The sequence below is a fragment of the Balaenoptera borealis genome (genome assembly GCF_965194805.1).
Source record: "Balaenoptera borealis genome assembly, chromosome: 15".
Classification (NCBI taxonomy): Eukaryota; Metazoa; Chordata; class Mammalia; order Artiodactyla; family Balaenopteridae; genus Balaenoptera; species Balaenoptera borealis.
In genome coordinates, this window is record NC_138871.1 from 69,729,349 (window position 1) to 69,757,100 (window position 27,752).

Consider the following 27,752-nt stretch of genomic DNA (forward strand, 5'->3'; position numbering starts at 1 on the left):
AAAAAATTTCTGCTCATCAAAAGATACTGTTAAGAAAATGAAAAGGCAAGCCATAGATTAGGAGAAAATATCTCTAATACATATTTCTGACAAATATATAAAGAACTTTTAAAACTCAATAATAAATAGACCAACAACCTGATTAAAAATAGGCAAAATTTGAACAGACCCTTCACAAAAGAAGACATACCAATAAGCACATGAAAATATGCTCATCATTACTCATCAGGAAATCAAAATTAAAAACACAATGCGATATCACTTCATCCCCTACAGAATAGCTAAAATTAAAAAGACTGATAATACCAAGTGTTGGAGGAGAGGATACGGAACAACTGGAACCCAGCATATTGCCGGTGGGAGTATAAACTGGTACGACTTCGAAAAAGGTTGTCAGTTTCTTATATAGTTAATCATACACATACTCCCAGGTATCTACCCACAAAATTGAAAACATATGTCTATTAAAAAGCTTATATAAGAAAGTTCATACCAGCTCTATTCATAAAAATCCCCAAATTGGAAACAACCTAAATATAATATGCAGATGAATGGATTAGTACATTATAGTATATTCATATAATGAAATATTGCTCAGCAGTAAAAAAAGGAATGCCATAACAGATAATTCTAAAATAATTATGTTGAATACAAAAGACACAAAAGAGTACAATCTGTATTATTCCATTTATAAGAAGTATCTAGAAGAGGAAAAGCTAAGACATGGTGATAGAAATCAGACAGCGCTGTCTTGGGGGTGAGGAGACTAATTGGAAAGGGGTAGAAGGTAACTTTGTCAAAACTCCATCAAAAGATACGCTTAGGGACCTCCCTGGTGGTCCAGTGGGTAAGACTCTGCATTCCCAATGCAGGGGCCCGAGTTCGATTCCTGGTTGGGGAACTAAATCCCACATGCACGCTGCAACTAAGAGTCTGCATACTGCAACTGTGAGCCCACCTGCTGCAACTAAAAAACAAAGATCCCGCATGCTGCAACTAAGACCCAGTGCAGCCAACAATAAATAAATATTTTTTTAAAAAAAAGATACACTTAAATCTGTCCACTTCATTGTATGTAAATTATAAGTGTATGTAAATTACACAACAATAAATATCTTTAAAAGATATATGCAAAACCCTTGCCTTCAAAGGACTCACAGGTCGATTAAGGAAATGAGATATATACAAAGATGTGAAAAAAATCAAAGAATAATACAAAAGAGATTTCAAAGCAGTATATGACCAACAGTCAACCAACACTGGAAAGAGGGGAAAGAGCTGCCTGCAAGTTAGCATGGATGGGAAAACCATAAGGAAGAATGTGGAAGGAAGGGTAGACCTGCAGGAGCAGAAAGACAGCAAGAGGAAAGCAGTGGGCACAGGCATCGTGGGACAAAGCAGAAGCTAAACCCAAGGGTCTTTTACATGTCCACCCACTGACTGACCCTTCATATCAAGCCCATCAGCAGGGAGGAGTACAGTCTTGTTTTACACGATGAAGTTCGGGAAGGTTAATAGCCCTGCCCAAGGCCACAGAGCTTACAGATTAGAACTTGTGATAGGAACTGGGGCACACATGACCCTGAAGCCTGTGCTCACCCAGCAGAGGGTAATTCACTTGTGAGGACAGAATTTGCTGAACAGCCACGAGCAAGAAGTACATGTCACAGGAAGAGCCCTGGCCAGAAAGTGTCCTTTCTGAATTCACATGCTTAGAATTTTGCTCTGCAGGAGGGAATAAACAGCTGACTCCACTCAAAGGGCTCTAGCGCTGTTCATAAACCGTGAGAGTGTTTATGTCCTGGGCAGAGCTCTCCAAGTGAATTATAGCCTTTTACGCACTGTGTACATACAATATTTTCAGCAGGGGGTGTAAGGAATGCTGCAGCTGACCTTTCTCTCTTTCTGTCCTGTCTCTCCACCTTCTCCACCAAACTCTGGTCTGTACTGCAGGACAGTTCTCTGGTTGTGCTTATCCATTACCTGGCCTTCTGACACAGCTCAGGGAAGTTACTCAGGTCAATTAAAGAAGGAGCTTTTAAACTATTTCTTCTTCCTAGCATGAGCTGCTGGCTTTCTCTTTTATTACATTTAAAATGGATTCATCTTCACTACAGTAGAAAGCAGACTTTTTTAACATTACTTCGGATGTTTTCTTTAGGCTGGTAAAGTAAAGCAAATGTCTCTTGCAACTCTGAACCAATCTGTTAAGATAAACAGGCTTCACTTACGATATTCCTATACTGAAATCATAGGCTTGTGGTCTGCAACTCCTTAAAGACTCAATTCATACATTCTAAAATGTCTACTTAAGAAGCGCGCGTGTGCGTATACGGACACACGGACACACACACACACACACACACTGAGATAGCTTTGCCATGGAAACCACAAAAACACATCTGGTTCAGACTCCACAGCACATACCACAAATAACAGCCCATCTTCTAAGGGCAGATCCTATGTATACACAGGGAAAGCCCGGAGAATTAAACAACTGCAATCCCTCAAATGTAAAACTTACATCATAATCCCCCTTTTCAAGTTTATTTCAAGATAAGTCAGTCTTACTCATTGTTATTAGTTACATTTGCATATGTTTGTTTTTTTCCCTTAAATAGAATTTCAGACTTGGGCATCACAGACAAAGAGGAATACAGGGAGGAAGGGCACACTAAAGGTTCAGGTAAACAACAGCTCTGGATTCCACATGTGAATCTGGGGAGGTCTGGATTTCTAGAGAAAGCTACCCTGTCATTATTTAAAAGAGCCCCAACCCTGCTATGAGTGAAGGTCTTGTACTACAGAACATATAGATGCCAGTGGGTACCTGGGGATGGAAATAGGACCCAGGGAGGGGAAGGAAAGAGCAAGAAGTCTTACCAATCAAGGAGCATTCTAGGTCTGGAAGGCCAGGTTTTACTAGTAGGTACTTTAAAATCGTCACATGTTTGATATGATAAAGGCTTTGATCTCTCCTGTTGGGCTATAAATTCCATGAAGACATGGACAATTTCTAATTTATTTATCATTGTATCCCCAGCAAGGGGCACATTGCCTGGATCATGGTAGATGCTCAGTAAATACTGGATGAGCAATAAAGAGGATGCTGAATTGATATTCTTCATTTCTGTGATTCTTTGGATCTGAGCATCCTTCAGCTGGGATCACAGGTGTGAGCATATGGCTGTACGGAGTGATAAAGTAATAACCACCTGCCACTCTTATGATTTACTTTTGGAAGCTATGGTGTTGATCCACTGTTGCTTCAAGCTAGGAAGGCCATGGTTCATGAAGACTGGTGTTCCAGATACTAAAGTCTTACCTGTAAAAAACTCTCTGCATTTACATTTACGTATTCCATATGACTGGTGAAAGCTTTCTATAGAGAGATTCATGTGCAATAGTAGTATCTCTAAATTCCAAGCTCCAGCTAACTTCAACCTTTATCAAATTCCCAACTTACTTCCATAAGGATTTTAACAGTCCTAAGCTATTTGTGTAGCCATTTATTCAATCAAAGAAGACATAGGCCCTACTTTGGGTAATGGCTGCAGAGATGCAATGGGATATATAATTCACTCTGTTCCTTCAAAGACATTATAGGTCCATATGAAAAACTAGGTACTGGATCCCTGTGTTGACTACTAGGCAAAAATTCTATTTGTTTACTGTCAGCTGAAGTTTTCCTTTAAAAAAAAAAATGAAAGTAGATGCCAATATTTTCTTCATCGACACCAGTTATTCCTTAACTCCAATTTCTACCTAGTACTTATTCTCTAATCTAAATAGAAAGGTAGAGGGACTTCCCCGGTGGTCCATTGGTAAAGAATCCGCCTTACAATGCAGGGGACGCGGGTTGGATCCCTGGTCGGGGAGCTAAGATCCCATATGCCGTGGGGCAGCTAAACTCGTGTGCCACAACTACCGAACTCGCGCTTCTCAACTAGAGAGCCTGCGTGCCGCAAACTACAGAGCCCAAGCGCTCTGGAACCTGCTTGCCACAGCTACAGAGGCCACATGCCCTGGAGCCTGCATGCCACAACTAGAGAAGAGAAAACCCTAGCGCCACAACTCTAGAGAAGCCCCCGCACCGCAACGAAGAGCCTGTGTGCCGCAACTAAGACCCAATGCAGCCAAAAATAAATAAATCTTAAAAAAGAAATAAAATAAATAGAAAGGTAGATTTCAGAAAAATCATATAACCCATTTAAAAAGAAAAAATGGCAATCTTACCTGATGAGGCTAGATGAGGAGTTGGCTAGCTTTTTCTATAAAGGGCCAAATAACAAGTATTTTTTGCTTTCCAGGCCATATGTGGTCTGTTTCTACTACTCATTCTGCTATGGTTGCATGAAAGCAGCCATAGAAAATAAGTTTAAAAATGGGTGTGGCTGTTGCAACAAAACTTTATTTACAAAAACAGGCACAGGGCAGGATTTAGCCTGCAGGCAGTAGCTTGCCCAACTCCTGGACTAGATAAACAAAATGTTTCTATTTGCAAGAAATAACAATTGATTCACTTACTTTGCTCTTTTGGCCATTTCATTTCCATCCCATCTGGGGCTGTATGGATAATTTTTCTGGGCCTGGGAATAAAGCTGTCCACTGTTGGTAAAGTGATAGACGGACTGGAATGTGAGAGTCGGCTGGTCTCGAGGAAAAAAGAGGGGCAGGTCAACTGCAAAGACAGAAGAAAGGAAAAGAAAGTTAGGGCTTAAATGCCTTTTAATACACTTTTTTGGCTAAACCTGAATGTTGGGTACAAGACTATTTGAACCACAAATACTCGTTAAGGCTTAGGTAAAAGGTATGGAGAGAGAGACCAAGAAATACAAGGTGCCTTCCCTGTCTTCACAGAGTTTACAATCTAGGTAGAGAGGCAAATCACCCATAAATAAAAATTCAACCAATATGAGGCCTGATGTGCAGGTGCTGAAGGAATACTAGGAAACGGTTACAGAAGCTGGGCACCCCCAGCCACCTGACCTGCTGTGGCACTTACCTTGTCCACTATTCCATAGAGGAGTTAGCTGTATATCTGCTTTAAGCCTCCATTATATCAGAAACTCCTCAAAGGTTAGGCACTGTCTTCCTCATCTAGAATTTGATGGAGGAGGTGGGATGGAGACCATCTTTAAAGAATGGATTTGGAAAGGGGATCAAGAGGGCAAGTGATAATCTTTCTTTTTTATAGGATATGGCAACTGGGCCACCAGAAAAAAAATAAAGTTATCACTTACTTCCAATCAAGCAGTGAATTTTGATACTCAGCAGTTTTACATTTTTCCATATGTGTTACCATATATATCTCCTAAACCAGTAGGAGTTCTTTAATGGAATGCAACAGGGACTACATATGTCTACTGTTGTAGTATAGACTGATTCTAATATTTGCTGTTAACAAGTATTATGTGCTTTATTTGTTCATTTTGGGATCCCTTAACTCAATTTTAAAAAATAAAATGACTTCCTTCAGTTGCGGCATGCGGGATCTTTAGTTGTGGCATGCATGCGGGATCTAGTTCCCTGACCAGGGATCGAACCCGGGCGCCCTGCATTGGGAGTGTGGAGTCTTAACCACTGGACCACCAGGGATCCTGCATGCTGCAACTAAAGATCCTACACGTAGCAATGAAGATCCCGCGTGGTGCAACTAAGACCTGGCACAGCCAAATAAATAAATAAATAAATTTAAAAAAATGACTTCCTGCTTTCAGTTGAGGCAAACCATCATTAAAAATGCAGTCTGTTTCAATGGCACATTCCTCAAGGCATATAATGTGTATTTCTGTGAATGTTACCTACTTGAAGGACACAGAACAGGCACATTAATTTACAAAAAATAATAAGAAAAATGTGTATAGACTTTTATAGCTTTGCAGAGTACCTTTATATACTTTATCTGATTCGATACTTACAACTCCTTGAAGCAGACATTATTTTTACCAGCTGCATTCAACAGATGAACAGACTCCGAGAGGTTTATTAACTTGCTCATGCCATAGCTATGCAGACACAGGACTCAAATCCAGTCCTATGATTTAAATCCTAAGTTCCTTCTACTGGTCACATTGCCACCTGCTCTTGGGTCTACTGGTATAACCTCCTCACAACATACTCACTACGTCAAAATTACAATTTAGTAAGCTAAAGTCTCCACTGTGAAGGATGTATCGGGTTCAACTTTTCGGCTCCACGAGGCAAATACATGGCAGAAAAATACATACTAGATAGTTATACATGTATCACCATGTCAGTTAGGGTGACATTTGACTTGGATTAGGCCCACTAAGTACCCAAAATGATTTCTTGAGGGAAGTTAGGCTTGCAGCAAACTTAAAAAACTGTCCAGTTGGTAAGGCCTCTTAGACGTCTAAGTATATCTGACTCTGACTCAGTGCTGCAGGGGGTTTCTGACAAATGAATCACACCACGACCAAAGAAAAGTGGCAAGATTTTGAATGTCCACTCTTTAATCACATTTTCCAAGTGCCTCAATGCAGTTTCAATACATGTCTATTTGTGCCAAAGCAAAGATTTGGTAACATATAGGAATAATACAAAACATGAAAAACAGACTAATTCAAATGGTAAGTAATTGGATTCAGAAAACCCTTTGGAATCCCTTCATCTTACAGAGCTTCATCTGTAATGTCTTCAGTCTTTTTGGGGTTTTTTTGTTTTTTCTTTTTTTTTTTACATTTTCTTGGCTGCGCCATGCAGCATGTGGGATCTTAGTTCCCCGACCAGGGATCGAACCCGCACCCCTTGGATTGGAAGCGTGGAGTCTTAGCCACTGGACCACCAGGGAAGTCCCATGTTCAGTCACTTTGAATAAATATCGTTTTCTAAAATTGTTTATCTCTTTTCTGATTACTCATTTCATTTCCTCTGATTAATTTTAGAAAAATGCCTATTCACATATTCTTTCCTTTGATTTCAACTATGTTTATAGTATATATAAGTTTCCACACATTAAAATGAGATTCAGATTAACCCCCAAAGCAATAGCAATAGCATTGGTGAAAAGTATTTAACATGGAAGCTTCCCTTCAAAACAGCAATAATTTCAAATAATAAAATTCAATGGCAATAATTTACAAATTCAAAGTAAGTACAGTCACCACTCAGTATCCCAGTAATACAGATAATACCATAGGCTTCATGATTCTCAAGCTACCAGCTTTTTGGAGCTTTGAAATGCATTATATTTTTTGTTCCTGTTATTTTGTTTTCTAGAAAATGAGTTGCTGGAAGCTTTTTTGAAGCCAGTATTAAAACTCAAACACAGTGGCTACATTATTAAGGGGGCAGGACTGGTCAGAGTCCTTCAAAGGTACAATCGGTAATCCACATACTAATTCACATATGAGAAAAGAAAATTAGAAAAATATAAATATCTTGCTCAGCTTAACTAGGGTGTATCCTGCCTGGATCAGTCAGCAGTCACTAAAAGGATGGCTTCTTTAAAAATGTTCTACGCATAAGAAGGAGTGAATAAATAAACTATTTATGAGAAATACTTTGCATTTTTCTTAGAAGAATGATTTGAATGGTGCAAATTAGTCAGAATTTTAAAAAAACTAAAACTTGTTTTCCTTATCCCCGAATGTTTCTGACACTTCACATTTTGCCTATAGGCTAAAGTCATGATTTTCTGATGCATAGTAAAATAATGACTGGTGGGCCTTCAAACAGCTAACTTGCTTTATGGAACTCCCAAGGCTCTAAGCAGTTTGGGCTCATCATCTCAGCCATGTCAAATCTGAACATTTTAACATTTGCTTCCTTAGAACCCAACCTGTCTACTAGCTCGGGTTTGATTCCCAGAGTAGAATCATTCCATTTGGTTCAGTTACTCACTGTCAGTATTAATGTTCACAACTGCTTCCTATTTCCTTCTTTCTGTATACAGAGACTGAATTTTGGTCAGCTCTTGAGTCACAGAAGGCATGGTCCCCACTTGTTCAGTATAATTTCAATAACCATTTCCGAAGCATTACTTTCTTCAAGAACTTGTTGAAACAAGTCACATCCAAACACTGCTAATTCTGCTCAAGCTGGGCATTTCACAGGAGTCACTCACAGGGCTCTGACACCCTGGCAGAAGGCAGGAATAATTAAGTTCTGCACCAGCTTGCCTCATACTGGACAGTGGCTGCAGTAACAGGTTCCCCTGGCCACAGTCCCAGAGCTGGTGGTGCTGTCCAAGCAGCCACCCTCCGTGCAGCTTTGAGAGGGGGCTGAATGCACTGATAAATTTTGCTGCCTCTCTCTAAACCATGCTGAAGTTCCGACGGTTTTACCTTCTCTAGTAAATAAGCGTAACTGGCCCTATGTGCTCATCCTTGCACCAGAAGAAGACTTCATTAGTTTTCTCTAAGTTCATAAGACTCTCTAAAAACTGCTCACTTTCCCCAAAACCTCAACAATGGAAAAGTGACACTGAACAGCCAAAAGAAATGCCACACTATGTATCCGACCCACAGGACAGCTGCCAGATACTCACTCAACATTTCAGGCATAGTTCTAACAAGTTTGATCATATGGTTTTTCCAGAAAAAAAAAAAAATCTAATTATGGCAAGATTAGGGCAAGGGACATTAACAGCAAGTAGTGATAATTAGCAGTCTGGCACAAAGCAAGGAGAGAGAATACTAAATAAAAGCAGACTTAGGAAATCAAAAAGCAGCCCAGTCTGGGGTGATTCAGTGTAGGAGCAAAAAGCTCGACCATCCCTCAAGCTATAACCGTACATAGTGACGTTTACTCCCAATCTTGGTAATATGGCCAACACTCTTGGTTGCCTACCCAACAGCCATTCTCCATCCTTCTTTTTTACGGGCAGAGCCCTCCTCCCACCCCACAGTCGGAGACTGCTGCGTATTCACTCCCTCAGACTTCCCATAAAACCAAGGTATAGAAATGTGACTCAGTCCTGCCAATGGGACCTGAGGGGAAGTTGGCCAGGGGTCTTCTGAGAAATATTTTCCTCTCTAATTAAAGACACATGTACGGAGAAGCCCCCATTTCATTCTCGCCTAGATCTTATCATGTGAGATCTTGGGGCTTGGACCTGTGCACCCATCTCGTGACCATGAGCGGAAAGTCAGCCTGACATCACTGAGCTGAGAATTCATCATTCTCTGGTACTGCCCAGCTCTGGATTTCTTGTTATGTGAGACGATTACAAGCCCTAACCATTTAAACCTATCTAATCAGGTCTTCTCAGACCTGCAGTCAAAGGCAACAAAAGGAAATGTTATTTCTTGCAGCTTCTGTTCAAGGAGGCAGGATAATTGTATAATCTATTTCAAAAACATTTCCACCAAGCATGGTTAAAAACATTCAAGGCGCATAAATAGGAAAGTTTTAGTTGTCTGGAAAATTCAGTTATGTGGGATGGTTCAATCCTTGAAAATGCCAAACAAACGAGGGGTTAACCATAATTGCTTCCCTGGGAGTCACATCATCAAATATTTTCGTCATTATTCACAAGTCAGCCATTATTTCACTTCTCCAAACCTTCCAAACTCTATACTCTTGTGTTCCTGGCTTAGCAGGGAAGATGCTCATGGAGTCACTCTGCGGTGGTGATGGCCCATTCCCATTTCCAGTCCTCTCAGGCCCCTCTGCTTCCTCGAAGCCGCATTAGGAGACAGTTTTAACCCCACGTTGAATGGCTGTAAACTTCCCTTCCAAAGATGATTCCCACTGAGGTCAATTCTTCCTAAAAGCAGTTTGTACACGTCTCATTCCCAGGCTGCCCCCACAGTGGGCACACAACCAATTAGGGAAGCTGTCATTTATTTACTGACCACCCCTGATCTTACTAACCACACGCTAAACCTCTGAGACACACAGATTCTAACCACTAGAAAGTTAAATACCATACATTGCCTACAAGAAGTATAAAAGTCAAGTTTTCCAATTCAGAAGTGTCCCTACTCAAGGCATTAAAAATCAAATGGTGTGTCCATTTACTATCACTGCCTTACACTTAAGTGACCAAGGAGACTAAATATTAACCACATGTTATTAAACTGGTTTCAATTTTTCACTATCTTTTTGTGATTTGATCATGTAAACAGATTACCTTTGGGGTTTTACTAGTATTACCAAACTAAAGCCTGAAGTTTCTTGAATTTTGCTGTAAACGCTAAAAATCCTAATATGGGAGGTGACAGCATGGTATGATGGAAAAAGGTACCTACAGCCTTTGGAGTCAGATAAAAATGGGTTCAAATCCTAGCCTCATTCATTTATTAGCGGTGAGACCATAGGCAAAACATTTCATCTCTTTGAATCTTGATTTTCTCATCTGCAAAATGAGGATAATAATTCTTATAGCATTGTTGAAAGAACTGAACAAAAAAAGAGCAGGTACTAAATAAACATTCCTTCTCTCCCCCTACTCGTCCTTTTCCTTAGTTTGTATTTTTTTTTTTAATCCGACTTTATACATTCCTCCATATATGTGAAATTTCTAACTACAGCATAAATTTTCAGTGTTTAATTTTAACTCTTTTGATGGGTATCTTTCTAAACTTTGTACAGACTTTCATGTCTCAGTAAATATAACATACTGAAAATAATTTAGCCTTTTCTTGATGACAGAGAACACATGGAAAGACCATTATACACAAGAGTCTCAAGTGTTAAGAAGACTTCGCTTGCTCTTTCACAAATACTTCCTACCAGACCCCCGAAACCATCCTCTCTTAAAGAGTTGATGTGCCCTTAGTGTGGTACCGAGGTCCCCAGGGCTACTGGGATGTGCATGCTGTTTGCCCCCAACCACGAACTTTCTCTATTTATTTCTGTTGCCTTTTCCTAGCCAGCTCTTTTTCCTTTGCCACTTCTCACCAAGGCCAGCTCGGTCTCAGTATGGTCTCTCTCTCTTGCCTCTTCTCTTTGCCTTTTGTCTACTTCATCCCACATGTATCTCAGCTTCTGAAGAGTCAGGCATGGCTGAGTATCCATCCCTAGGACCAGGACCCGGCGTGGATCAGGGGCTGCACGATATGAAGTGATGCTGTGTGAGCTCTGGGTCGCTTTCCTCAGGCACTGTCCTGAGTTCAGAGACTGTCTCCTCCTCCTCCTTCTCTTGCTGTTGTTTGTTTCCTTCCGAGTTTACAGCTGCCCCAGATAGGTGAACTTATAGGAAATCCGGCCTCTGCTTACATTGTGTTTAGCATTTGCTTTTGAGGTACTTTCTATCAACAGATACAAATTCATCATTCCAACACCCAGTGAGCCAATCAAATAAAACTGTAAGAAGAATCTCAAGATGAAAGGGATGCCATAGCATTGGCCCAGGAAGAGCCAGGTTCTCCCACCTGCCCACACAAACAAACCCAGGCTGAATTAGCTCGGCTTCTCCCGCCACGAGCTCAGAGGTTCTCAACTGGAAGTGAGCATTGGCATCACCCTGGAATTAACGTTGCAGATGCCTGGGCCCCACCTCAGACCTCTGGTTCCTGAAAACGGACCTTAAGTGACTCTGATATGCCTCGCCAGGTAGGAATCACTGCAAAGACTGAGCACTCCTAAGGATCGGGGCCATGAATTAGCACTTAGCACACAGCATGACACATTGCTAAAGGCTTGTTGAACTAAAGGAAAGGAGCATTTAAGGGACATGTAAAATTAAAACCTCAAGGAGATTCCACTTCATACCCATTAGACTGGCAAAAATTTTAAAACCCGACAATCCTCAAGTGTTGTCAAGGAAGTGGAACACTGGGATTTCTCATCACTGATGATGCAAATGTAAATTTCTATAACCTCTTGTACAGTAAAAGCGAAGATGTACATACTTCATAACTCAGCATTCCCACTCCTAAAATACTGCCACATGTGCATAAGAAGGTAGTTAGGAGAAGGTTTGCTGTAGCAATGTTTGTGATAACAAAAATTGGAAACATCTTAAAATGTCCATCAATTGGAGACTGTGGTACATTCCTCGATGGAATACCTTATAGCAGTTTAAACGAATGAGCTAGGGCTACATGTATCAACATAGATAAATCTCAAGAACATAATGTTCAGTGAAAAAAGCAAGTTATAGATGAACATTGTTAAGTATGACCTTACAAAGTCCAAAAACATGCATACATTATTACACACTGTTTATGAATGTCTATGTAGTAAAAAGCATAAAAACGTGCATAGGAATGGTAAACATCAAATTAAGGATAGTAGTTCCCTCTGGGGGTAATGGGGAAGGAGAGAGGGACAGGAATGCATCAGGGAGGGGTACTCAGGGGGCTGCAACCAAATTGATAACATGCTCTTTCTTTAAAAACAAAACAAAACAAAACAAAAACAAAACCAGAAGCACTTATAGCAAAATATTGAGATTTGGCTAAGGTGGATACATAGTATTTGTTTTTGTACTTTTTATATACTTAAGTAGGCTTTAAATATTTATAATTTTTAAAAGGTTTTCAAAAAGCAAAGACACATATTCATAGCAGCAGAAAACAGTCAACATGATTCCATTTATATAAAGTTCAAAAACAGGAAAAATTCATGATATATTGTTTATGGACATACGTTAGGTGATAGAACTATTAAGAAAATCAAGAGCACAGTTGACATAAAATTCAGGGTAGTGGTTACTTCTGAGAAGGACACGCTTAGGGCTTCTAGGATACTGGCGTTATGTTCCATTTCTGAAGTTGGTGGTGTTTTTTTTTTTTAAAGATTTAATTTTATTTATTTTTGGCTGCATTGGGTCTTCGTTGCTGTGCGCGGGCTTTCTCCAATTGCGGTGAGCGGGGCCTACTCTTCGTTGTGGTGCGCGGGCTTCTCATTGCGGTGGTTTCTCTTGTTGTGGAGCACGGGCTCTAGGCACTCGGGCTTCAGTAGTTGTGGCTCACGGGCTCACTAGTTGTGGCACACGGGCTCTAGAGCACAGGCTCAGTAGTTGTGGCGCACGGGCTTAGTTGCTCCGTGGCATGTGGGATCTTCCCAGACCAGGCATCAAACCCGTGTCCCCTGCATTGGCGGGAGGCTTCTTAACCACTGCGTCACCGGGGAAGTCCTGGTGGTGTTTCATTAGTCTCTAAAGTACGTAGGTATGTTTTATATGATCCTTATATATATATATATATATTCAAATAAATACTATTTTTAAAAATGAGAGCATTTATAAAACTAAGAGGGTCAGGAAAGCTGAATGGTCTTCATGGGAAAAAAAACACCAAAGTTGTAAAGAAAAATAAAAAGCATAGTAGAAAACAGTGCATAAAAACTGGACTACAGCTTATACAGGCACTAAGAAGATGTACATTCTCTCATGAGAACACTGTCAGGTTGGCAAAATCAGCTGGTCAGCTGGGTCCCTCCTTTTCTCCCAAATTTACTGAGTGGAAGGTAGGGTGCCAGGGAGAATGAAGGCGTCCATGCTCTGAGCATGGGCGGGAACAGGAGGCCTGAGAAATGGGGAGAAGCTCCCACAGTGAAGCACATCGGACAACGGCTGAGGCGTGAACATGGTGTCCATGCAGAGGAAGGGGGACCCTGCTTGAGGTGGAAGCTCTGCAGACGAGATGGACTTTGAGTTGGTTCTAGAAGGTTAAAAGCTGAATCAGAATGGGAGCCTGGGGAATACTCCGTAGAGAGGAAAGAAGTCGATAAAGCTTCAATACTGTGTAGACATAACAATTTTCCTTTTTTATTTGGCTCTTTTGGTATTGTATATATTCAATTTAGAAAAGCCACAACCTGCCCTATTTCATCAATCACACTTTCTATTCCACCACTGCCCTCACCTTGGTACATGCGGAGAGCAACGGGTGATGCAAAGATGAAGGGAGCTGACGCTGGCCTTGGAAGCTCGTGGCCAAGCTGCTCTCCCTTCCTGGAGGGCCCTCCACCCTTTTCTGGGTTTATCTGGGTTTCCTCTCATCAAGACTCAACTTGTAGGAAATGCCTCTGTCCCAGAACTCTGCATGCGTCCAACTCGTACTCCTGAACAAGGCCCACTCGGGGCTGTCCTCACCAGGAGAAAAGGAGAAAACCAGTGGCTGAGGCCAGGACCGAGGGGTCCCCAGCATGAGAAACCTTCCCTACCCCAGCGCTTCTCTGTCTGCTTTCCCTGGTTTGTCCATTCCCTCATCCATCACATGTTTTGTGAGCACATCCCATGTTGCAGGCCCCACGCTACACCTGAGGACCCATGCTTCCTGGAAATGGATGGTGGGCTACACTTTGTGCTTCCTGCAATGCCACCTGGTTTCTGTGTCCCCTGCGGTTGCATCCCGTTTGGATCCTGTGGATCCTGGTATTTCCTCAGTCCTGGCTTCTTGTTCAGTCCCTTCAACCTGCTCTTGCTTCTGTGACCTTCTTCCAGGACACCTCTCTTGCCTGCTCTGTCACTCACTGAGTTCTCCGTCCTCCACATCCCCATAATCCAGCCTTGGCTGAACTGCTAACAATGAAGTGTTCTTGTTATTTTATATCCTCCACATGTGAACACTGGGCTAGACACAATCAAGTAGTTGCTATGTATCTAGGGACTGACTGGCAGAAATCATAAAAGTGAGGAGATGTTGACTGCACTAGACATGTGAAAAAGGAAACATGTTTCTATGAGATGCAGAAAAAAATCTAGCAAGAGAGAACACCATAAACAGCATTTTAATACTGTTTAAACTTCTATCTTTAAAAGAATGTAGTCACAATAAATAAAGTCCTGGCCTGGGAGGATTAAAACAGAAATCTGGCTAAATTAAGGAAGAATTTGATTAAAATAATCCTTAAATAAATTAAAATATATTCAAATGCAAAATCCTTGGTATTTAAAAGCTGGGCAAAGTCTTTAAAGAGTCATAAGCTTTTAATTTCAAAAATTCATGGCTGATGTACCAAATGCAAATGATTAGAAGGAAAGGACAAAATTTTTCGAAGTAGCAGGACCGACACTGGTCAGTTTAAATGCCAGTCTTTAAAAATTAGAATATCCTACCAGGCACAAATTTGCAAATACTGAGACTACTCCAAAGTGAAGGACGACTAACTTGGCTTTATGAAGAAAAAAAATTTTGAAATGAATCTAGTTATTTTTATTTTTGAAAGGGTCTGGTTATGAGCTTTATATCCTAGAGAAAACAGCAACAAGTATCTAATTTGACGAGCATTCGTGGAGCACCTACTATGAGCCGGCTCTAGGGAGGCCAAGCTAACCAAAGCCCGGTCCTCCCCCTGACAGGACAACGCCAGCATGCACTTGACCGTCACTGTTCTCAGGCAGGGAAGCGATGGTGAGGGTTATAATAGAGATAGTAACCGCCTGGGGTGTGGGGTGGAAAGATAATCCATCTAAGGGCTTCTAGAAGGCTTGTTAGATAAGCAGGGCCTTGAAAACGACCAGGATTCCGACAGGCAGTTGCAGTGGGAGGCTTATGACGGGGAAGGGAGAGAGAAAGGTGAGGGAATTCCAGGCAGAGGGAACAGTGTCGAGGAGTCAGAGCAGAGGAGAGTGAGGGAATGCGGGTGATCAGGGTAGAGGGAATACCGGCCCAGAGGACAGGATACCGGTGCAGAGAGGCTCTGGATAAAGATGCCAAACTGTGCAAAGTCGTGAGCACAAAGCAAAGGAGTGTGGATTTTCTTCCGCGGGCACTGTTACCCTTGAACATTTCTAGGGGAGATATCCCATACCACCCACTCTGGTGGGTCAGACATTTTCCTGCAATTTAAATACCCCCAACATGGTAGAAATCTTCTAGAATGGAGAATGTTTTGGAAGGTATAACACATAAATCAAAAATGTTATTATTTACTATTAGAGGAGCGCAGTCATTCACGTCTCAGTTTGGGAACCGATTCCTCTTTACGAAACATCCCCTAAGACTTACTAGCGCGTCCCTTACAGTCAAAGGGAGGTCCTGCGTGGCAAGCCTGAGGACGGCCTGTAACCAGTTTACAGGAATCTTCCGTTTTCTCTCAAACAACTCTACCTTCCTAGGCGGACAATCCTTACCGTAGGGCCTGAGATTTGGGATTGGGTGTAAGATTGGGGTGGGACATAGTTTAGGCCAAATACATGGCAGTGCTTGGAAACCAGGACCCTCAAGAGTGATTTTGTGTTTCCTCATAAGACAGGGTTAAAATCCTGGTCACCATGTCATTCCCCTATGCAGAAACCTGCATGAACTTATTTTTTATTTGTGTATTACACATGCCAAACATCCTCCACTCCAGGTTTATACTGTGCTGGGTATCAAAATTACAGGAAAATGTCTGACCCGCTAGATTAGGTGGCTATGGAAACGTTCAAAGATAAGCCATTCCATTCTTTGGTTGCTTTAGGTTCAGTTCCATCTGGTGAGATGGACAGGAAAGAGCTTATCTCGGTGAGGCTGAATTGTCACGTGAAGAACATGTGCTCTGGAGGTGGCAACCTAGGTTCCACTTAGAGGTTGTATCACGTTGGTAGATTAACTGAGCTTCTTTCCTCATCCATAAAACTGGAAAAACTCCAACCTCCAGGTTGAAAGTAAAGCAGGTGGTACAACATCTGGCACATAGTAAGTGCTCAATAAATAAAGGTTGGAGCCTGAAGGAATGTAAGAACAGGATGGTACAGTGGAAAGAATACGATCTTTGGAATTTGACAGATCTGGGCTTAATTCCTACTCCACCGGTTATGACCTGGGTGACCTCAGGCAATTTATTAAACTCTCTGAGTCTAGGTTTTCTCATGTTTAAAATGGGATAATATCTACCTTGCAAGACTGTTGGGTGGTTTACATGACATAATGAATATATGTAGAATACTTGGCACATAGAAGATATTCATAAATGATACTTATTATTACTCACTTTTCTCTTAGAAGCAATTAAAACAAACAAACCTGAGTCTATATAATTTCTTTTTCTAACCTGACTTCCAGCTGAGAAAATACAACCCATAGATTAAAGGTAGCCAGGTTCTTTCAATTAAGCTTCCAAGTTACTTCTGCCCATCATTTTATGTGGGGCAACTTCAGGAGTCTTTAGGAACTCTTCATTTTTAATTCTATAATCTTCTTCCTTCAAATTAAAAAAAAAAAAATCATAGCTCTGGAGAATGTAAGGTCAAATGGGTTTTGCAGCAAAAGTTGACCAAAGACCAGAAAATATTTGAACAGAGGGGAAGCCTGATGAAAACTTGGTCAGTTTTCCTTTTCCTTTCCTTTCCTTTTCCTTTCCTTTTTTCCTGGATAAAAAAGACCAGAAATGTAATCAATCTTTGTATATTTCAAGATTCCTATTTGGTTCGTGAATTATCCAAGTTTTTGTTTAGTTGTTTTCTGACCATCTCCTTAGTCATTATTTCTTCTGTGAGAAGGGGTGGGGGATACAGTAGGAGAATGGAAATTAATTCATGTTCTTCCTTGATAGCAACTCTGCTTAGAAATTTCACTTCAGATGAAAGTATGATCGCTGTCTAAAATGATGTTTTTAAACTGTCATATTCTCCTAACTTGAATTAAAGAGAATACATTCTGAAACACAAGGTGAGCGTGTTGAGGCAAACCCTTGACTTGAGTTGCTTGACTTGCACATCCAAATGTAAAGGAATAAGATCATTTTCAAGCAAAGGTATTGGATCACCGTTCTCCTAAGAGAAGCATATTTGCACTCAATAACTGGAAGCTCCAAAACTTTTTTTTTCCTTTTTATTGTTTTTGATTGAAATCTTTCTAAAGCAGCCTTCACATTTACTTCTTCCATATCCCCCTTCATTTTTTTAAAAATAAATAAATTTATTTATGGCTGAGTTGGGTCTTTGTTGCTGCGCACGGGCTTTCTCTAGTTGCGGCGAGCGGGCTTCTCATCGCGGTGGCTTCTCTTGTTGCGGAGCGCGGGCTCTAGGCGCGCGGGCTTAGTTGCTCCGCGGCATGTGGGATCTTCCCGGACCAGGGCTCGAACCCGTGTCCCCTGCATTGGCAGGAGGATTCTTAACCACTGCACCACCAGGGAAGCCCCATATCCCCCTTTAAATGACTCAAAGTCGCAATTATGAATATTAGCTCTCAGAGTGGGCCATACAGCCATGACATCAGGCTGAATGAGGCAAGTGTGTCTAAGTGTCTAGCATCTGCTGTCTATAGTTTCTTGGTTCCCTCCACCCCCATCTCCCGGCTCAGGCTATAGGTTAGGCTATACCTATATACCACAGACCTTCTCTGGACAGTCAAGCTGCTAGGAACTAGGGAACTAGTGCACCAAACTTATTAGCAGGTGTAAGAGTCAGGCCTGAGGTCCCTGTGAGTGAAACACACGGACTAAGTGACACCTCTTTGGTCTATTCCCTTCCTTTTGGCTGTGTTTTTGACAGATATGATTTCAGGGCAGAGCTGAGCTAGGCAGGTGAGATACTTAAAAATCTCCATGTCTTATCACAACAGAGGACATACTTGTTAAATCACAGTTCAGCAAGAGGCCTTGGAAATCATCTGTCCATCTGGTAACTGACGAGCCCTGTGGTACGGAGTGGTGAGCTGCTTAGGCAGCTGACAGAGAACCCCAGGTCTTGACCCTGCATCCAGCGAGCCTCACTGTCTGATGCCCCTTGTGACTTGGCAAATCTCCCTGCAGGAGGAAAGTAACCGCAGCTACCAAAGCTGCTTTTACAGTATGACTTTGGGTTCTCCATTAACCCAACTCTGAAAAATCTCTTGCTACAGAAAAATTAGGCATGGTGGTTTTTATTTTTGTGTTCCATTCCTTGGTTTTTTTTTTTTTTCTTTCTTTCTTTTTTTTTTTTTAAATGCTAAGAAAAAGGAAGGAAATCAACATTTACTGAATACTGCAATGTGCTGGGTGCTTCCTGCCACATGGTTCTCTCTTGCCCCTTTTTACTAGGGAGTAAGGCCATGCGTGTGGCAAGGCCAAGCACTTTCCGGCAGCCATGAAGAAGAGATGGGGCCAGGCTTAGCCCTGGGCCGTCTGGGTCTGAAGCCCATGTTCTTTCTACCACAAGTGCTACAAATTAGATTTACTGCTTGTTTCTGACATTCTGGAAGGAGTTTCTACTCAGGGGCATTTTGGCTCATCTGCCATCTCAGCCAGGAGTTGCTACAGGCAAGCAACGTTCTCTGGCCATGAATCAGAAAGTGCACAGAGGTCTGAGACTGACCCGCACAGCCGTGATAGACCAAGAGGAGGGCTAGGATGTGTTGTTCGTCCAGACCTTACGAGTTATTCCCCTGGGTACAATGAGCTCAGACTTTTAAGAATTTTTAGTTTTGATGTTTTGGTTTCCTTGTTTTCTTCCTTTTGATTGGGAAAATATTTTATGGTCATATCTATGGGGTTTTAATGGCATTTGACACCGTTGCTCACTTCTGTTCTTCTCCCGTGATTTCCATGACACCGTATTGATCTGTACTTCCCTTCCTTTTAAAATGTTTACCGTCTTCTTTTCTCCATCCGAGTAACAGCCCCTCACAAAGCTCAGGTGAGGGACTATTAACCCTGGAGGCTTGGCCCTCAGCCTTCCTCCTTTAGCAAGTTCCAGAAAGCCCAGTCTCTCAATATCCTCTGATGCCTTCAAAATCTCCACATCCTTCTCTGACTGCTCACCTTTGCAGTCTGATAATCCCAGAGGCCTGGTGAATGTCATAATACAAGCTTTTTGGCTTAAATGTTTTCATATATATCGTCTCATCTGTGATGTTCAAGGGGGCATATTACCCCCATTCACAGTTAAGAACACTGAAACTCAGGGACAGAAAGAAGCTCATTTAGAATTACAGTTATGTGACAGAGCTGGACCTTGAATTCAAGTCTTTCTTCAGATTTTAAACCCATGGTTCTGACATCATCAGGATGTCCTGCTATCGACAGGGGAAGAATCAGGCCACATGTCTGAAATAAAAGCCATAAGCTTGCTCCTCGCTCACCCTCACAGACTGGATCTAATACTCGACCACGCTCAGGACCTTTGAGTCAACTCTGACTCTTCATCCTGCTGTTTCCATTTCTGGAAAGGCTCACTGTTGGCAGCACATCCTGGAGAGGACTGTCCACAAGGTGCTGTCCCACCGGGAGGGGACGGGTGGGGCTGGGGGCACATCTACTTCCATCGTGGACAAAGAGAAGTGGGAATTTTTTTTTTTTTTTTTATGGCTGTGTTGGGTCCTCGCTTCTGCGCGAGGGCTTTCTCCAGTTGCGGCAAGCGGGGGCCACTCTTCATCGTGGTGCGCGGGCCTCTCACTGTCGCGGCCCCTCTTGTTGCGGAGCACAGGCTCCAGACGCGCAGGCTTAGTAGTTGTGGCTCACGGGCCTAGTCGCTCCGTGGCATGTGGGATCTTCCCAGACCAGGGCTCGAACCCGTGTCCCCCGCATTGGCAGGCAGATTCTCAACCACTGTGCCACCAGGGAAGCCCCGGGAATGTATATTTTTAAAAATATCAGTCCGCTTTACACAGCTGAATATGCTTTTGGTTAAACCTAAGAACAACTGCATTAGGCCTCCCATGCCAACCCTTTTAGGTCAGCTCCAAATACTAATCAATTCACACCTGAACTAATTCAATAAGCTTTCTCAGCGTCGAGGAATTGCTTCTCTACCTGTCCTACACATTGGCGCCAGCTTAATTACCTTAATTCTACCCCTTGTTCTAGCCTATAGGGACTAACCAAGGTCTCCTGGATAAAAATACAATTCTTGCATGCTGGTGTGGGCAGCTCAGGGAAGGCCCACATAGCTTTTCCTTCTTAAGACGGTGTGTGTGGTACAGCCCATCAGGCTCCAGTTAAGACTAAGGTACTGAACACAGAAGCTGAAGTTCATATACACAGAGCATTGAAGGACAGATGAAAAGAATCAGATTAGGAATAAAAAAGAGAGGGAAGATCCAAAGGGCTTTAACATAAAGTACCTTAAACCTGGTCACACCTTAGCAGAGCCTGATGTGGACTCAACAGCTAATTCCTTCTCATTCAGCCTGCCTGCGGCTCCTACTGTAAAACGGACATTCTCACCCGCCCCACCTTATTCTTGACCCTTTACCAATACTCTCTATGATGGAATTACCTTTGTTTCTATAAGCCAAAGGGTTCACTTTAGGTATATTATTAATTGGTTGAATGGAGAAATAGGTTTGATTCTTTAAATGTTCAACTTGCTAGGTCATCACTTATCCCTAGCTCATGGAAAAATTAAACTAGAATCTGCAAAGGGGTGCCCTGAGTAGGCACCGATATGGATCCAGAGGAAAGGTGTGGGATCCCCAGGTCTAGAGGAATGCTTTACCAAGAGGTGCCATTTTTTATATGTGTACACACACACACACCTCTATCTAAATATATGTATGTACATGTTTATGTATTTGGTTTAAAGTGCAGGGAAGTTTTAAGACTTGTACAACAGAGAAGAGAGAGCTGCTTGTTTGAAACTCAAAGATGGTGGCCATGAGCATTCCCGACCATGGGACTCTTGACCGGTGAGAGTTAGGGCATCTTTTAGCACAGCACAGAATGACTTATGGGGTTTTTAACTATTTAAAAATCAGTTATGATTCGGTATGAGAGTAGCACCACATGCATTATTATAAGTCAAATAAGAAAAGAGTATGTGAGTTTGTACATTTAGTTATAAAGGCTCTGAGTTGCCCTACCTGCACTAACCCTGTGCAAAGGGCAGGGGATTTCGAGATGAAGCAAAAATGTACTCTGCCCTAAAGAGCTAATCACTGGGGAAAGTCAGTAAACAAGATAATCACACTATAGAATGAGAAGTCCTGAAGTGGGAGGGTGCATTAAACGCACTGGTGTTCAGAGGAAGAGAGGCTGCCTAGCTACTAGGCAGACTTTATTTTCTTCCTCTGTGTTTCATAATATGCCATTTTTCTCTGGATGATAAAAAGTAGATAGTGAGATCAATGGCCTTGCTTTGCTGATGTGCATCACTGCTGAACTGTCCTGAGGTTTCTGGCTGACTAACCCTCACGTCCAGGGACACCTACTTTGCCGCCACATTCACCTGCGTGTGGCAGAGAAAGCAGCGTGCAGACACCACGTGGTTCTGAGGGGCCCCTCGGGCAGGCCAGTTATTGGCACCAGCTGATGTTTCACCCTCTTCCATGTTTTGCTCATGAGGTGCTGAGCTCTACGGCCAAGAAACACTGTGGTTGGACAGGCCGTGATGGCCCCTGGGACTGCAGGACCAGAGCAGGGTGACAGGCCGCTGAGCGCCGTCGGAGGAGCGGGGGTTCCTGTGTCAAGGCCTCAGGCGGAAGTGGACATACTGCAGAGGGGCGTCGCAAATGCTCCGAGGTGAAGGGCTACTTCTGTTGTGTTTTACTTTAACTTCCAATCTGTCACCCACTGATAAAATAAAACTGAGTGACCAGAAAAACAATCATGCTCGGATGCCAGAGCAATGTCAAATTGCTGTAAAAGTTTCTAACTGTTTGCTCTCAGTGTCTCCATGCCTCTTCACGGTCAGGTAATCAGCTGCAGCCTGCACTTTGAGCCTCTGGTCAGGGGAGCCGCAAGACGTGCCTGATGCAGATTTTTCTCCCCCCCTTTCCTAACATCTTCATTGGAGTATAATTGCTTTACAATGGTGTGTTAGTTTGTGCTTTATAACAAAGTGAATCAGCTATACATATACATATATCCCCATATCTCTTCCCTCTTGCATCTCCCTCCCTCCCGTCCTCCCTATCCCACCCCTCTAGGTGGTCACAAAGCACCGAGCTGATCTCCCTGTGCTATGTGGCTGCTTCCCACTAGCTATCTATTTTACATTTGGTAGTGTATATATGTCCATGCCACTCTCTCACTTTGTCCCAGCTTACCCTTCCCCCTCCCCGTGTCCTCAAGTCCATTCTCTACGTCTGTGTCTTTATTCCTGTCCTGCCCCTAGGTTCTTCAGAACCATTTTTTTTTTTTTTAGATTCCAAACATATATGTTAGAATTCAGTATTTGTTTTTCTCTTTCTGACTTACTTCACTCTGTATGACATTCTCTAGGTCCATTCACCTCACTACAAGTAACTCAATTTTGTTTCTTTTTAAGGCTAATATTCCACTGTATATAAGTGCCACATCTTCTTTATCCATTCATCTGTGGATGGACACTTAGGTTGCTTCCATGTCCTGGCTCCTGTAAATAGAGCTACAATGGACATTGCGGTACATGACTCCTTTTGAATTATGGTTTTCTCAGGGTATATGCCCAGTAGTGGGATTGCTGGGTCATATGGTAGTTCTATTTTTAGTTTTTTAAGGAATCTCCATACTGTTCTCTGTAGTGGCTGTATCAATTTACATTCCCACCAACAGTGCAAGACGGTTCCCTTTTCTCCACACCCTCTCCAGCATTTATTGTTTGTAGATTTTTTGATGATGGCCATTCTGACCAGTGTGAGGTGATACTTCATTGTAGTTTTGATTTGCATTTCTCTAATGATTAATGATGTTGAGCATCCATTCATGTGTTTGTTGACAATCTGTATATCTTCCTTGGAGAAATGTCTGTATAGGTCTTCTGCTCATTTTTGGATTGGGTTGTTTGTTTTTCTGATATTGAGCTGCATGAGCTGCTTATATATTTTGGAGATTAATCCTTTGTCAGTTGCTTCGTTTGCAAATATTTTCTACCATTCTGAGGGGTGTCTCTTCATCTTGTTTATGGTTTCCTTTGCTATGCAAAAGCTTTTAAGTTTCATTAGGTCCCATTTGTTTATTTTTGTTTTTATTTCCATTTCTCTAGGAGCTGGGTCAAAAAGGATCTTGCTGTGATTTATGTCATAGAGTGTTCTGCCTATGTTTTCCTCTAAGAGTTTTATAGTGTCTGGCCTTACATTTAGGTCTTTAATGCATTTTGAGTTTATTTTTGTGTTTGGTGTTAGGGAGTGTTTTGATTTCATTCTTTTACATGTAGCTGTCCAGTTTTCCCAGCACCACTTATTGAAGAGGTTGTCTTTTCTCCATTGTATACTCTTGCCTCCTTTATCAAAGATAAGGTGACCATATGTGCGTGGGTTTATCTCTGGGCTTTCTATCCTGTTCCATTGATCGATATTTCTGTTTGTATGCCAGTACCATACTGTCTTGATTACTGTAGCTTCGTAGTGCAGTCTGAAGTCTGGAAGCCTGACTCCTCCAGCTCCGTTTTTTTTTTCTTTTTCATGATTGCTTTGGCTATTTGGGGTCTTTTATGTTTCCATACAGATTGTGCAATTTTTTGTTCTAGTTCTCTGAAAAATGCCACTGGTAGTTTGATAGGGATTGCATTGAATCTGTAGATTGCTTTGACTAGTATAGTCATTTTCACAATGTTGATTCTTCCAACCCAAAAACATGCTATATCTCTCCATCTGTGTGTATCATCTTTAATTTCTTTCATCAGTGTCTTATAGTTTTCTGCATACAGGTCTTTTGTCTCCTTAGGTAGGTTTATTCCTAGGTATTTTATTCTTTTTGTTGCAGTGGTAAATGGGAGTGTTTCCTTAATTTCTCTTTCAGATTTTTCATCATTAGTGTATAGGAATGCAAGAGATTTCTGTGCATTAATTTTGTGTCCTGCTACTTTACCAAAAGCATTGATTAGCTCTAGTAGTTTTCTGGTAGCATCTTTAGGATTCTCTATGTAGAGTATCATGTCATCTGCAAACAGTGACAGTTTTACTTCTTCTTTTCCGATTTGGATTCCTTTTATTTCTTTTTCTTCTCTGATTGCTGTGGCTAGGACTTCCAAAACTATGTTGAATAATAGTGGTGAGACTGGACATCCTTGTCTCGTTCCTGATCTTAGTGGAAATGGTTTCAGTTTTTCACCATTGAGAATGATGTTGGCTGTGGGTTTGTCATATATGGCCTTTATTATGTTGAGGTAAGTTCCCTGTATGCCTACTTTCAGGAGGGTTTTTATCATAAATGGGTGTTGAATTCTGTGGAAAGCTTTTTCTGCATCTATTGAAATGATCATATGGTTTTTCTCCTTCAATATGTTAATATGGTTTATCACATTGATTGATTTGTGTATACTGAAGAATCCTTGCATTCCTGGGATAAATCCCACTTGACCATGGTGCATGATCCTTTTAATGTGCTGTTGGATTCTGTTTGCTAGTATTTTGTTGAGGATTTTTGCATCTATGTTCATCAGTGATATTGGCCTGTATTTTTCTTTTTTTGTGACATCTTTGTCTGGTTTTGGTATCAGGGTGATGGTGGCCTCATAGAATGAGTTTGGGAGTGTTCCTCCCTCTGCTGTATTCTGGAAGAGTTTGAGAAGGATGGGTGTTAGCGCTTCTCTAAATGTTTGATAGAATTCACCTGTGAAGCCATCTGGTCCTGGGCTTTTGTTTGTTGGAAGATTTTTTTTTTTTTTTTAAAGGAATTCCTTTATTTTTATTATTTATTTATTTATTTATTTATTTATTTTTGGCTGTGTTGGGTCTTCGTTTCTGCGCAAGGGCTTTCTCTAGTTGTGGCGAGCGGGGGCCACTCTTCATCGCGGTGCGCAGGCCTCTCACTATCGCGGCCTCTCCCATTGCGGAGCACAGGCTCCAGACGCGCAGGCTCAGTAGCTGTGGCTCACGGGCCTAGTTGCTCCATGGCATGTGGGATCTTCCCAGACCAGGGCTCGAACCCGTGTCCCCTGCATTGGCAGGCAGATTCTCAACCACTGCGCCACCAGGGAAGCCCTGTTGGAAGATTTTTAATCACAGTTTCAGTTTCAGTGTTTGTGATTGGTCTGTTTATACTTTCTATTTCTTCTTGGTTCAGTCTCGGAAGATTGTGCTTTTCTAAGAAGTTGTCCATTTCTTCCAGATTGTCCATTTTATTGGCATATAGTTGCTTGTAGTAATCTCTCATGATCCTTTGTATTTCTGCAGTGTCAGTTGTTACTTCTCCTTTTTCATTTCTAATTCTATTGATTTGAGTCTTCTCCCTTTTTTTCTTGATGAGTCTGGCTAATGGTTTATCAATTTTGTTTATCTTCTCAAAGAACCAGCTTTCAGTTTTATTGATCTTTGCCATTGTTTCCTTCATTTCTTTTTCATTTATTTCTGATCTGATCTTTATGATTTCTTTCCTTTTGCTAACTCTGGGGGTTTTTTGTTCTTCTTTCTCTAATTGCTTTAGGTGTAAGGTTAGGTTGTTTATTTGAGGTGCTTCTTGTTTCTTGAGGTAGGATTGTATTGCTATAAACTTCCCTCTTAGAAGGGAAGGTTTTGCTGCATCCCATAGGTTTTGGGTAGTTGTGTTTTCATTGTCATTTGTTTCTAGGTATTTTTTGATTTCCTCTTTGATTTCTTCAGTGATCTCTTGGTTATTTAGTAGTGTATGTTTAGCCTCCATGTGTTTGTATTTTTTACAGATTTTTTCCTGTAATTGATATCTCGTCTCACAGTGTTGTGGTTGGAAAAGATACTTGATACAATTTCAATTTTCTTAAATTTACCGAGGCTTGATTTGTGACCCAAGATATGATCTATCCTGATTGGGTTTTGGAGCTGGGACAGTCCAGGCCTCCGGAGTAGCTCTCCTGGAATACATGTGCTAGTGGAGGTGGCGTCCTGGACAATCCGACCACCAGTTAACTGTGGCTCTCTGAGGGTTTGCAGAATTGAAGACAGTGTCAAGTTCTCACCATGGCTTTCTCTGCTGCTGGGGCTGCCTTCTTACTCACTGTCCCTGTGCAGACCCCCAGATATCTCTTTTCTCAGCCACCTTCTCCCTAGCTAATTAGTCTCTCACTTTCAGTGAGGCTCATCTTTTTTTAAAAAATTTATTTATTTTATTTACTTATTTTTGGTTGCATTGGGTCTTTGTTGCTGCGTGCGGGATTTCTCTAGTTGCGGCGAGTGGGGGCCACTCTTGTTGCAGTGCACAGGCTTCTCATTGCAGTGGCTTCTCTTGTTGCGGAGCATGGGCTCTAGGTGCACAGGCTTCAGTAGTTGTGGCTCACGGGCTCTAGAGCACAGGCTCAGTAGTTGTGGCGCACGGGCTTAGCTGCTCCGCGGCATGTGGGATCTTCCCGGACCAGGGCTCGAACCCGTGTCCCCTGCATTGGCAGGCGGATTCTTAACCACTACGCCACCAGGGAAGCCCCAGGCTCATCTTTTGTAAAAAAAAAAAAAACAGAAACGGAAAAGAAAATCCGTCTTCCTGTCTCTTCCTGATGTCCTCTGTCACTCTGGATCCTCTCAGGATAAACACCCAGTCTGTACCGCACTGTGGTTACCTCTGCTCCTACTCCGAGAGACGCCTTCTTGTTTCTTCTCAGAATGTTCCTGCCACTTCCTTGTCTCACGTGAAACCTGGCTTTCTCCCTTGGCCACTCCCTTGAGTAGAAGCCACCTGTTTTCCCAGACTCACCTACACACTCAGCCTTGCCCCCAAGAAAAGCATCCCCATTCGAAGCTTCTACCATTTGGCTAGATCACTTGTGTTGATCCTCTTTGCTATTACCCACTCAGTCTCCTGGTTACACACTAACTTCTTGATAATGTCTGCACTGGCCTCAAGTCCTCCTCTCCACTCTGGTTTCTGTAACCATCCAGGGTAACTTCAGCATCTACAAGGGCAACCTATCCAGCACCCACTTCCCCAGGGCCACATCCCCAACCGTATCATCTATTCATGCTCAGCTGCAAAATAATAACTTCTAAAATACTACTCTGTGACCACAATTTAAAAATTCACTGATTCAGAGACATTTTTGAGTGCTGGCTATACTCCAGGCACTGTTAGGTGCTGGTAGTATAGAAATGAAGTAAACTACTCTT

The 27,752-nt window shown here is 42.0% G+C and overlaps 1 protein-coding gene across 4 annotated transcripts in view; it reads right to left on the minus strand.

The window, feature by feature from the left end:
* BABAM2 (BRISC and BRCA1 A complex member 2) overlaps positions 1 to 27,752 on the minus strand; it is a 450,608-nt gene that overhangs the window by 40,484 nt on the left and 382,372 nt on the right. For all 4 annotated transcript variants that reach the window (XM_082357625.1, XM_082357623.1, XM_082357624.1 and 1 more), the window contains exon 11: positions 4,528 to 4,681. In XM_082357625.1, coding sequence (XP_082213751.1) covers positions 4,528 to 4,681 — 154 coding nt within the window. The remainder of the gene's footprint in view (positions 1 to 4,527; positions 4,682 to 27,752) is intronic.